Source organism: Cyanistes caeruleus, chromosome 10, assembly GCF_971803275.1.
Source record: "Cyanistes caeruleus chromosome 10, bCyaCae1.hap1.1, whole genome shotgun sequence".
NCBI lineage: Eukaryota > Metazoa > Chordata > Aves > Passeriformes > Paridae > Cyanistes > Cyanistes caeruleus.
The window spans coordinates 6,446,407-6,459,253 of NC_141710.1; the positions used below are offsets into that span (position 1 = coordinate 6,446,407).

The window sequence follows — 12,847 nt, forward strand, 5'->3', positions numbered from 1 at the left end:
TTACACCTAGAATTCTTCGTGGGGAAAAACCCTCCTTATCCTGGGATGTTTAACAACAACTCATAGTGAGGAACTGGGCTCTCAGCCTCACCCAGCTGCTGCTATGATCTCCCAAGCTTCCCTCCTGCCTCTGTTTAGATTTATACTGCAAATGGCTTTGGGTGTACTCTTGTTTGCAGGTTTGCTGTAGCAATAAAGCTCACAACTGTTTTCCAGACTTATACAGGATCAATCCTTGTAGCAGTGAATCCATACCAGCTGCTGCCCCTCTACACAGTGGATCAGATCAGACTGTACTGTAACAAGAGGATTGGAGAGCTTCCACCTCATGTCTTTGCCATTGCAGACAACTGTTACTTCAATATGAAGAGGAATAAGAGAGACCAGTGCTGTGTGATCAGGTGAATGGACTCAGAGAGGACAAACAGCAGAAACCAAGTCTGGCATGGTTTGGGGCACCTTGTGGACATAGGAGACCATCTAAATGGAAGGGCACAGATAAAACTAGAGACTACAGGAAGGATTTTTTTTTCCTGCTCCTTAATTTTCAGTTAGGGCTGCAAAAGGTAAAACATAAGCAAAGGATTTCTGAAGTCCATTGTTTTCCTCCAGAATCTTTGAATGTGGTTGTACATTCTGCACGTGGTCACTACATACAGAAACATAACACCTGAGCATGTGTGATACAGGGCTATATTTTACCTTGGAGACAAGATATTTATGTTACATGTAGTTTCTGAGACTAGATACTTCCTCAAGAGAAATAACCTCCACTAACCCAAAAATGGATGGAAGCTTTCTTCATCCTGTAAAGAATCCATTTTCTGTTTGTCATCAATATGAAGAGCCAGAGAGTCTCACTGCAATAGTATCTGAATATAGCCGAGTCAACTTAGTTGATGTACTAACACTAGCATTGACAATCTGGTAATGCAATAAAGAAGAAAAGCAAATGGTCATTTAAATTGCACAGGTATAGAATGTTTTCTATGAATTTGCTTGTTTTTAATTGGTGGGAGAATTTAATTCTCAGCCTAAGTCTGAAAAACAACTTAAATTTGAGCAGATAAGATGATGAAAGACTTGAATTTTCTAGCCCTCTATGAAAGACAGTCTGATCTGCCATTCAAAGGGTTAACTTAGGTTGGGTTGCTTTTTTTTAACTTGTTACCAAAAAAAGAAAGCAAGCCTTTAATGATTTTTTTTCTTACTGCAGTGGAGAATCTGGTGCTGGTAAAACTGAAAGTACAAAGCTAATACTACAGTTTTTGGCAGCTGTCAGTGGCCAACATTCTTGGATAGAGCAGCAAATCCTAGAGGCCAACCCTATTCTGGAAGGTGGGTTACTTATCAAACATGGCTGATTTACCACATTTATCTCAAGATAAAAAAAGTCAAAAACAGATCCTTGAACCATTGTATCTGTTTAACTCCCCTGAAACACTGGTGATGCACTGTAGATGTTCTCTATACTTTCCTTCCATGTTCCCATGCAGTCCACAGCAGTTTTGCTCTCATGCTGTACAAGGAGGTACCACTGTAGTATATACCCTGGAACTGCCAGGAGCACAAGAGTTCTTGGGACTGCAGAGCCCAAGACAAAGCCCCCTGGTTTGGCATTTGCCCTAGACAGTGACAAAGTGACTGGCCAAGCAAAGATGAATCTGTAGGGGAGCTCCCTGAGACACCCATCTTTCTCTGTATAGAGATCAGCATGTTCCCAGTAAATCCTTCTGGAGGTCTTCAGACTTGCCCAGATCTCTTGGCTGGCCAGATATAGACCACATTTGGATCATTTGAATATGCCTTTTAGGACCCAATTATCTGGGTGCACAGTATGCCTGCTCCTCTCTTCAGGAGGCAGACTGAGACAAGACATTCGCCAGTGCTTCTTGGCACTGTCATTTGGAACACAACATGTAAAATACCAGCAGCAAAGTAGAAGGGGAAAAAAATAGGCTTGATGTTCATGAACTGCAGTAATACAGATACTATCTCTGTCCCTTGCCCATCAGCTTTTGGAAATGCCAAGACAATTCGAAATGACAATTCAAGCCGCTTTGGGAAATACATTGATATTCACTTCAACCAAAATGGTGTGATAGAAGGAGCCCGGATAGAACAGTTTCTCCTGGAGAAGTCCCGGGTTTGCCGGCAGGTGAGGGCACTGGCAGGTGTACATCCTTCCTGTTCTTGTGTTAGAAGCTTATCCTGACATGGCTATCCATTGGCCTATTTCTTTTATTTTTAGGCTCCAGAGGAGAGGAACTATCACATCTTCTACTGCATGCTAATGGGGATGAATACAGAGCAGAAAAAGATGCTGAATCTGGGCACTGCTTCAGAGTACACTTATCTCACTATGGTAATAATCTCTGCTTTATTCTCCATTATCCCTCTGCCATTTGCTTCTCCCAGTGGGCAATTACAATCACTAGGAGCTGCAGATGATAGTTACCAAATATGAACAGTCCTCCCCTTAGAGTACCAGAAGAAGTAACAGCAAAAGTGCTGTAAGCATCAGTTTCAGACATTTACTGTATTGTCCACTAGTGGGAAGCAGCTTCTGGCAGGTCAAAGCTTTCTGTCAAAGTCAGACTTAAGAAACATAAAGAACATCTTAAAACAGAATGTGGACAACATCCCTCATGTTACCAGACACTCAGATGTCAAAGGAATACAGGGGATCTCATGCCAGGGAGAATGGTAATCACATATGTGTATCTTAGAGGAAAATTAATAAGAATCCTAGTCCTTATATCTAATAAATCTTATACACATAATGCAGGCAGCTGGCATTCAGCATAACCTCCCAAGACTGATGCTAATGACCATGTCTGGGTTATGATGTCATTGTGGCAGAAGTGGGATCTTCATAGGTGAGGTTTTTGAAAATAGCTAATTGAGTGGTTTAGGACATGAAAGCCATGATGAAAATCCTGTCCTTTAGCCTATGTATGTACCTCATATTAGATATGCCTGCTGGTTAGATTTGGGCTGTTCTACACAAAGAATGTGTTTAAGTCCTGCCTCTACTCAAATTAGCTGGAGCTGGGCATCTAATTTCTAGGAAATGAAAACAAGTCTGTTTCTGGAGTCACAAAAACAAAACCATTAAAGTTGTGGAGATTTTTTCAAATGTAATGTTTTCAAAATGGCAGTGATCTTGCAGCAAAGCTGATGAGTGTAATTAGTGCAATTGACCTGCTGGCCATTCCATAAAGAGGCCCCTAGGTCAGCAGTAGGGCAGTTTGATACTGAAATAGGAGGATCAGATTAAAGGAGAACATATCCATGGTTTTGTAAAGGTCAGCTGTTGGTACAAGCTGGCATGTTTACAAGCTGGAAACTGAAATGTCTAGGAATATTTCATTTTTGTAATCATCACACTATATTGTCAGAAATGGCAAGGGTAAAAAAGGCATTTCCCCACCTCCATTATGGATGAAAAGAGTTTCTATCAGAAGCAGCATCCTAGGACCTGCTGTGCAGGCTTTGATGAAGGTTCTTTAGATGCTCCCTTGGATGTTTCCATTTGCCTTCCACTAGGACCTAATATTTTTATTTTGAGATCTGCCTTCTAGTACTTATCCAACCCGACTTGCTTTGGTTTGGGATGAGGGCTCTTAATTTTCCATTGACAAGGCAGAGAGAGGAAACCAAAGAAACAGGCATGCCCTTGTAAATGTAGGTAACTTTGTCAAAGCTTCTTGCCCTGTGCTCCACAGCAGTCTTCCCATCAGCTTTTCCTTTTGGCTTCCCCAGCATTTAGTCTAGCCCTGGAGAAATGCATTATTGAGCCCTCTGTTTATGAGTTCTTTTTGAGAGAAAAGATGAAAGAACATACAATCACAGGAAGAGGATATAGAATATCTAAATAGGTTTTTGACTTGCATCCTTGTGGGCTCACAGGATAGCCACTCTGTGTACAAAGGCTTGTCAGTCTGCACATACTTTCTCCCTTGTCTGGGTAGCAGGAGGATTTTCCTTACCTGTTGGTGTGGTGCTTGCAGGGTAACTGCACGTCCTGCGACAGCCGGAATGACGCCAAGGATTACGCCCACATCCGCTCAGCTATGAAGATCCTCATGTTCTCAGACTCTGAGCACTGGGACATCAGCAAACTGCTAGCTGCAATCCTGCACCTAGGGAATGTAGAGTTCCAAGGTAAATTCAGCATTGCCTGTGCTTACCTTTCCTCAGACTTGCTGGTTAAGGTATTTCCCTTAGGTGCTTCCTGCTTCCACCTGCACAATTAGGTTGTATTATATTCACCTGTATTAACAGGTGAAGAGAGTTGGAAGGGCAGGCAGATAAGCACCATGAAATTCTGATTTGTGACTCCACTGCCATGTGTTTTGAAAAACAGCATCTTATTATTATTTTGTCACACTGTCAGGTCTCCATAGTTGTAAATAAGCCCTTATCACACAAACTGAAACAACAGAATATAATGCCATGTTACACTTGCTGATTGTTCTACACAGGCCAGAGGGCACAGGAGTGGTGTTTGCCTTAGATAATAGCAAGTCATCCTCCTGCTTAAGTCTGCTGAACACTCACCTGCATAGGTGCACTTCTGGTATTGGACAGGCACAGAGTGACAGTGTGACCCACCAGCATATGCCAGAAGCTTTCACATTTTAGGAAAGAACTCCATGCTTTGTGGTATAGCGGGCCAAATACAGAGATGCCAGGTGGACTATTTGGATTAATGCTGACTAGTATTAGTTAAAATAAATCCCTAAAGTTAGGGATTTCTTTTATTCCTCTCTGTTGTCTAAATTTCCCACAAGCCATATACACAGGAACACATTTTCTGTAATCAAGTGTCACTTTCCCAGATCCCCAAGAGTTGCTGTTTTAAATAAACAACCTTGTTAGTTTGGCTGCTGTTTTTAGCCTGATGTTCTAGACGAGAAAGAGCCCTACAGATCCCAGGATCCAGGTGAAATCAGGACCCTCCTTGGTAAAATCACCAAACCTGTCCATTTCAAATAAGAACTGAGTACCTTGCCACACTCCCAGTGCTATGGGGTAACAGCTACATTACAACAGTGATGGTTCCCCCTGAGACTGGCTGTTTCTTCCTTGCAGCGGCTGTGTATGACAACCTGGACTGCTCTGATGTGATAGACTCACCACACTTCTCCATCGCCACCAAATTGCTCGAGGTAATGGACTCTCATCTTCTCCTGCTAGTTCTTCCCTCTTCTTTGTTCCATGAGCACACTGGTGGAGCAGCTCTCTGGAGTTTATGTAGGAATGAACATTCAACAGGCATGTTCCCCAGTCATGCTGTTGCAGATGTGTCTCCAAGCTGGGAGACCTTTAAATGGGACAGCAAGTTGCCAGTGGATGCTGCTAGACAAGCAGTTTGTCATAGCTCTCCTCCTGATTCAAACTTTGCTGGATCTCCTTTATCCACCTGGAATGACCAGGTTGCCATGGCTGTTTTTCCAGGTGGACTCTACTGAACTGCAGAACAGCCTCACAAACCTCTCCATCATTGTCCGAGGAGAAAGTGTGTCCAGGCCTCTGAATGTGGTTCAAGCTGCCAATGGGAGGGATGCCTTTGTGAAGGTACTGGTGCTCAAAGCTTCCCTATTTAAAGACTGGGATGCTTTCAGAGCTGTCTTCCTTCCTGGATGAGGAGCCTTATGTGATAAACACTGACCCAGAGGGCTCCAGGCCCTTGCAGTTCTCAGGCATAGCTTGACAGCACAATAGCAAGCAGTAAGTTACATCCAAAGTCTCTAATGATGGGCTCTAATTCCTCTCATTTTTTTTCTCAGGGTATATATGGGCAGATTTTCTTGTGGATCGTGAACAAAATCAACTCAGCCATTTTCAACCCAGCTTCTGAGAAGCCTAAAGACAGACATCAATCCATTGGACTGCTGGACATTTTTGGGTTTGAAAACTTCAGCAACAACAGGTAGGAAACTCCAGATGCAATGCAATAGGAAGCTGAAAAGCAGCTGATGTAAAGGGAAAGAATGAAAAAACAAAGAGACACATGCTCTTTCATCATCATCCTGATTCTCAGAAAAGTGGTGAAAATTCCATTATTGGATTTTCCCAATTATGATCATGCAGATTCCATTTTTCTTTGGTCTTGATCATATTTCTGCCTCTTTTTAAGAGGCTCTTTTTAAGCCTTCATTTTAGTGCAGCCATTGTACATGTCTATTCAAAAACCTGAGGAATTTTCTATGAGGAGATGGTTATGGAGCTACTATGGCAGGCAGGTAATATGTGAGGATGTAGTATATCCCTGTACCTCTGCACCAAACTTTCCTGTTCCACAGCATTTCACAATATCTCTTGGGATACATTTGGCATGTAGTACAAAGGAGGCTGTGTTGTGTTTCCCATTTCAGCTCATGCTTACATCCTTTCTCACTGTTCTCCCATAATTTTGGGGGTTTTTTTGTTTTTGTTGTGGTGGGTTTGTTTTTTGTTTGTTTTTGTTTGTTGTTTTGTTTTTTGCTGCTTCATTCCTGCTCCTAAGGGCAGGTCAGCCACGTCCCTGGTCAGCACACCATTGTGCCACTGCATGTCACTGCTGTCTCTTCCACTGGTGTTTCCATTCCCAAAGCAGCATTTCTGTTTGCCCTTCTCTCTGGGAGGGGACAGCAGTCTCTCAGTTGTCAGGGACCATCAGATCTCCACAAACCATCAGCACATACTCCGCAATCTTTTGCAATTCATTTCAAGTGATGCCTTTTGCCTTCAGCCAGATAATATTCCTCGGTGACTTTTGGAACAGAATCTAGGATCTCTATGGTCTGTCTTCTATCTTTTGTGTTTTCTCCCATTATTTTGTGCTGTTCCCAAGATCTGCAGTCCCCATGGGTCCTCACTGTGGTGAGCACCCCAGAGGCACACAGTGTGCCACAGCAAGTACAGGGTAATGATACTCAGGTGCAGCATAAAGGAGTAAATAACAAAAGAAGTGACAGTGCCAGTGCAAGCAGAGATGTGTCATAAGTCAAGTGATTTTCACAGTTACATGCTCCCCTTTATCTCTAGAGTTTCTTGAAATACATAAAAGATTTTTTCTTGCCTACTGAGCAACATTTAGTCATTAGCTGGCTCATTGCTACTGGTCTTTGCTACAGCAGAAAATGCCTCCCTTGTATTGCTAAGATTGACAACGTGCAGTGATGGCAGTCACCAGCACTGTGGAATATGGCAGTGGTGTATCTGGATATGCATTTAATGCAGAGGCTAAACAAATGGCAGAGAGCAGTGCAGCACTGGCCAAGGATGACCATGTGCTTTCATCTTGTTCTTTCCCAGCTTTGAGCAGCTGTGCATTAACATTGCAAATGAGCACCTTCAGCAGTTCTTCGTGCACCATGTCTTCAAGCTGGAGCAAGAAGAATACCTTGCAGAGCACATTGCCTGGAACAACATTGACTTCAATGATAACCACCAGGCTCTGGAAGTCATTGCACTCAAGCCCATGAATATCATCTCCCTCATTGACGAAGAGAGCAGGTTCCCAAAGGTAAATTTCTGGTTTCACTTGTAATGCCTGGCTTTGTACCCAGCTCACAAGTGACCCTTGGGTTTAGACACACAGAAATGCAAAAGTGGCTTTCAGATACATTAGGAGAGGCAATAACTTCTCCCCTCCAAGAAAACAGATGTTATCTCTAAGCACCGCTTCTGTTTGTTTGCTGAGCACAGTCCAGTGCTGGGGACAGTCTGCTTAACCATCCTTTTTTACCTATATTTGTTTCTAGGGCACAGATGCCACCATGCTTATCAAAATCAATTCCCTCCATGGTAAAAGTAAAGTCTACATCCCACCTAAGAATGTTCATGATACCAAGTTTGGCATCAACCACTTTGCTGGGGTTGTCTTTTATGAATCAAAAGGTGAGCCTATCTCTGCTGGATACAGAGGGTGAAGGGAAGGGCATGGCCTGCCCTGGATATGTGGCTCTCCAGGGTAATGTTGATCTAAGTTGATCAGGAGGTCAGAAGGATTACTCTAAACCAATCTGCAAGTTACTGTAAATTAAGTGGATTTTAGGTAGACAAAGTGGTGCTAGAGCCAGTGGCTGCAGAGGTGACAGGCTAATTTTGTTTCCATCCTACAGATTTCCTGGAGAAAAATCGTGATACACTGAGTGCTAATGTAATGCAAGTGGTCCATTCCTCCAAAAACAAATTCCTGAGAGAGATTTTCCAGGTGGAAACAACCCCACCTAGTCTGGGACGTGGGACCATTCGGCATCTTGGATCTGACCAGGTCTACAAGGTTGGTTTACTGGCACTATCTTGCAGAAACAACTCATTTCTCCTGCCTTCCATAAATCTCTGGCTATTCTTGATTTCTTCTTTGTTTTGCACTGTCTCTGCAAATCCCTATCTCTTTTATTCAAATTATTTCTGCCAAGGAGGCTGCAGGAAGAGTTGGGGTCTGGTGTTTGCTCTAAACAAGTGCAATGTCAGCCCTGTCTCCCAGGTCTGCATCCCTGGACATCTGTGTAGCCATGCCTGCAGGCTGTTTCAGAACCATGAATCATGACGCCTCCTCACAGGTTATCATCAACTGCACATCACTATGTGACAAAGTTCATGATGGGTCATTATCACAGACTCCACTGTGCCTGTTGCATCTGTGCCTAGTAAAAGTAAGGGTGTGAAGTGCAGTGGAGTAGAAAACAGTGTGGGGCACAATTCAGGTTCTCTGTCCTGCTCTAACTTCCACATTCCTTGATTTCTGAACATTTAGCTATGCAGTGTCACCAGTATGTGAAGGTACTTTGGTTTTGCTTGTTTACATCTTTGAGTTTTCCTGTCAGGATATAGAACAACCAGCATGCTATCCTACCTGTTACCTGTCTATTCCCCTGGCATTGTTTTCTCATCTTGTCCTTTCTTCCTCTGTCTTTGTCCCAGTGTGGCTTTCTGCTGTCCAGAACACCTGGCCATGGACAGGTAAACATCCAGGGGGTGAAGAATGTCAGAAGTGGTATAAGCAGCAACAGATAACTGGCTTAGCATCTCTTAAATGCTATTAATACTTCCAGATTAAATATCAGGTGTATTTACATTGCTCTAATGCTCTAACAAATCTTGTCTCTATAAATAAGGCTATGTTATTGAAAAAAAAAGTACAGCAGCATGTAAAGAAAGGAAATACCAATTGTGGGCTACCCCATGTCAAAAAGGACAGAAATTAGCTGTTGATGTTCAAATAAATGGGACCGCCATTGGGTCCACCACTAAGAAGCAGGCTATAGAAAAGAATAATGAATGATGTGCCAGAAAACACTTTTTTGTCCTGAGGTCTTAGAGATTATTTCCTGACACACCACAACAGAAAAGTCACCATTAACTTAACAACAAATTCAGCTTTAACATTGTTGCATGTGTGAGATCCTCAGGGCATGGGCTTGGGCCTTGTGTGGCCATCCCACTAATGGTACAGCAGAAAGGCCGCTAAGGTCTGAGAGTGAAAATCACTTACAGCTAAAATATGTATATGTTGTTATTATGCCCACTTCAGGTGCTTGCTAACTCTAAAATGCATCAGAGCTGCAATAAGACATTCCCAGGAGCTGTTTTCCAAAGACATGAATGACTGATCACTGGAGGGCAGCCTTGCCCTGTAGCTAAAGCAGAGGGTGGAAATCTGAGTATTCAAAAGGGCACCTTAGACATAAGAACAGCAGGATGAGGTACCCTAAAGATCATGGAAGTGAGGGGAGCCACTGGACTTTAAATTATTTACTTTGAAAAAATTCCAACAACCCCACAATGTACCAAAGCCCCCAAACAAATCAGCCACGTTGTGCTGCAATGATCAGCTGCTTGCCTGTATGTAAAAGGCCGGTGGAGTAATTTTGTTACTTGGAATCTGTACTGTCATCGCTGTAATTTAATGTGTCCATACTGAGATGTAGAAACTTAGGCCTAATGTGATGATTATTTGAAAAAGACAGGTCAAGAGAGGCTGGGGAATTCTGGAGTACCTCATACCTTATACTCCAGTAAAAGTTTGCCTTTTCACTGCTTACTGTAGTATTAATGAGCAAGGTGATCAGTCATTCTAATCCCTAAGGAATGGGCTGTTCAGGATCTTTAGCATTTCTACCTATGATGGCAGCAAAATATCTGGCCTGGAGTTTATTCCTGCTTTGGGAGTGGGTGTTTCTCACCAAGCTTTCAGGCACACTCCCAGGAATCACAGCTTGGCACCCAAGCCTGGCACTAAACACAGCCTTGGCTGGAAGAGAAGGTGCATGTGGACTCCAGTGGGTGGAAGTACTTCTACCACAGCCACTCCTACTGCTAGAACTTAGTGCCCAAGTAGGTGAAAGTACTTAGTGGGGGGTTTCTTTACAAGAATAAACCCAAATTAATAAGGTGCAGATGGCCAGTGTAGCTCCCATGTAGGTAAATAATTTTTTTTCTGGTGGTTGTGTGATCCTATTACATTGTACAAAAATACAAAGGTTTATTAATTGGCCTCTGAGAGTGAACGATGTTGCAGTCAGTATGTGCCTTCTCTTCCCAGGGCTTGGATACCACCAAGAGGCTCTCAACACTGGGAGGACAGTTCAAGCAATCCCTGGAAAAACTAATGAAAATCCTTGAGCAGTGCCAGCCATACTTTGTCCGCTGCATCAAGCCAAATGACTACAAGAAACCACTGGTAATGTTCTAACAATACGAAGTCTTGCCTTTAGTAAAGTTTGTAATGAGAACAGTATCTCAGTTGCTGTGTAACATTTTATAGCTGTACTAGGCTGCATCCATAAAGAGCTGGAGTACAGGGTATTCCTGCAATAAACATAGGAGGATACAACATTGTTCATTTACAAAAGCATCTCAAAAAAGCACCATAGAGTAATAGATAGCAAAAAAGCACACAGGTGTACTCCTGAGTAGAGGTATTTTCAGTAAAGACAAAACTGAAAAGTCTGTAGCCACTCAACACAGGAACAAACAAAAACCAACAATGATGATACTATGATACAGCCTGAGAGAGAACAGGAGAGCTGTTGGAGTTTGTGAGAGGGGTGATTTGGCTTAATCTGTCACACCAGGAGGAGTCAGTTTGTTATTAGGATGCATGTCTGGAACTCAGGGGATTTCAACCTGGTTCTACTCCAAAACCTTGAATGGTGTCCTTGTCTGCTTTCCCTTTCAGTTGTTTGATCGGGAGCTATGTATCAAACAGCTGCGATATTCGGGGATGATGGAGACCATTCAGATCAGGAAAGCCGGGTACCCAATTCGCTACAGCTTTGAGGAGTTCTTAGAGAGATACAGATTTCTTCTGCCATGGTCTCTTCGACAACAGGTGTGTAAGCAAAAACGTGGTTTAAGGCTGATCTAACGTTTCCTTACGAGGCTTTAGTCTTTCCCACAGTAGAAAATTCTTGAATTACTGCGGGCAGAGAGAGCTGTCAGCACAGGATATATCATTACAGGAACTGTTATCACAGTAATTATAGCTTAATAGTTAAATACTCCCTTTGACCTTAACTGAAAATACAGAGTTGCTTTGAGGTCCTTGGCTGGCTCCACACAGACATCCCCAGTAGGGTAACACCCCTATTCCCCTCAGATGTTTTGTTCTGTGATTACACATTTCTCAGCTCTCTGATGTCCTCCTCACACCTCGACTCTGGAATGTTTGGTCATGCAATCACGTTCCTCCTCTTCCTGACCATTTGAGCTAAACCACTTTCATTCATTGTACTGTCAGCCCAGAGGTCTGCAAGACCTCATCTGTTTCTGTTCTTCACCCTTTGGAATGCAGGGCAGTAAAGTACATAGTACAGCTGCTGTGTTTCAAAGCCAAGCCCTAACTTCATGATGCTTTTGCACTTCAGCTGAAGAATGATACCCGACAGAGCTGCATCAGCATCTCCGAAGCAGTGCTGGGCAAGGATGAAAGCTGGCAAGTTGGAAGGACTAAGATTTTCCTTAAAGTAAGTAAAAAGGACAGTTTATTGTCTTTTCTTATGAAAAACTGGATGCTTCTCAGTACAGCTTGGCCTGCTTGTGTGAGAGTGGTGACCAAGGAGGAATGAGTTGTCTTACAAACTCTCGAATGTGAGGGTGGATCTTTGTTGTTGAAAGCCAAATAATTCAGTGGAGAGGGTTAGGTGTAGGAGAGGCTGATCCTGTTTCTGTGCTACAGTGTTGCAGCTGAAACAGCACAGTTCAATGTATTGGAGCATAAAAAATAACAGGGTATCAGTGCACTCTTTCAGAGAACCACCTTGCCTGTAGCAGACCCCCAGTTGAAAGCAGTCTTGCTGCAGGCAGATTCTTGCTTGTTTATGGCTATAGCTAGACCAGTTCTGGTCAGGTGATGTGCAGTCTTCCTTCAGCACAGGATACAGATTTCTCCATAATACATTTTAGTCTCATTATGCAACATCATACTGATTTTGGGTCCCTTTCAGATCACATGTCACATTTCCAGAGGTTGTAGGTGTGTCTGCTAAGCTGGCATATTCACACTTTCTTTTAACAGGATCATCATGACACTGTATTGGAGGTGCAACGCCAAAATGTACTCACAGATAAGGTTCTTCTTATCCAGAAGGTGATGAGAGGATTGAAGGACAGGTCAGTGATTTTACAGAAGGGAATTTGCTTTGTTTTTTAGTAGTTAATCTTTGTGGTTCAGCTTAACACACTCTGTGTAGTATTTTTGAGTATGAAATGTATCAGTCTATACCTTCCACCAGTCTTAAATTTCATACTCATCATAACAATGCACAATGTATCTATCTATGCAGATGTTGGACAAGGATTTGTTTTGGCTCAGTTTTGTTATTTTTGTGATGTTTTTCAAAAGGTTGAA

The 12,847-nt window shown here is 42.8% G+C and overlaps 2 protein-coding genes across 8 annotated transcripts in view; one reads left to right on the forward strand and one right to left on the reverse strand.

The window, feature by feature from the left end:
* The window catches only part of IWS1 (interacts with SUPT6H, CTD assembly factor 1), a 29,302-nt gene extending 25,157 nt beyond the window's left edge, over nt 1–4,145 (reverse strand). For 5 of the 7 annotated variants that reach the window (XM_023933333.2, XM_086844507.1, XM_086844518.1 and 2 more), the window contains exon 1: nt 3,993–4,082. The gene's annotated coding sequence lies outside the window, so the exon portion shown is untranslated. Of the gene's footprint in view, nt 1–3,992 lie in introns of all 7 variants that reach the window. The other 2 variants (XM_023933331.2, XM_086844519.1) reach the window with 1 other exon arrangement.
* Nucleotides 1–12,847, forward strand: part of MYO7B (myosin VIIB) — a 46,171-nt gene that overhangs the window by 4,199 nt on the left and 29,125 nt on the right. Inside the window, exons 5-19 of the mRNA XM_023933317.2 lie at nt 217–401; nt 1,217–1,338; nt 2,016–2,158; nt 2,252–2,365; nt 4,014–4,167; nt 5,098–5,174; nt 5,464–5,583; nt 5,796–5,938; nt 7,306–7,516; nt 7,755–7,890; nt 8,115–8,275; nt 10,541–10,678; nt 11,177–11,329; nt 11,865–11,963; nt 12,515–12,609. Of these exons, the coding sequence (XP_023789085.2) occupies nt 217–401; nt 1,217–1,338; nt 2,016–2,158; nt 2,252–2,365; nt 4,014–4,167; nt 5,098–5,174; nt 5,464–5,583; nt 5,796–5,938; nt 7,306–7,516; nt 7,755–7,890; nt 8,115–8,275; nt 10,541–10,678; nt 11,177–11,329; nt 11,865–11,963; nt 12,515–12,609 (2,051 nt within the window). The remainder of the gene's footprint in view (nt 1–216; nt 402–1,216; nt 1,339–2,015; nt 2,159–2,251; nt 2,366–4,013; nt 4,168–5,097; nt 5,175–5,463; nt 5,584–5,795; nt 5,939–7,305; nt 7,517–7,754; nt 7,891–8,114; nt 8,276–10,540; nt 10,679–11,176; nt 11,330–11,864; nt 11,964–12,514; nt 12,610–12,847) is intronic.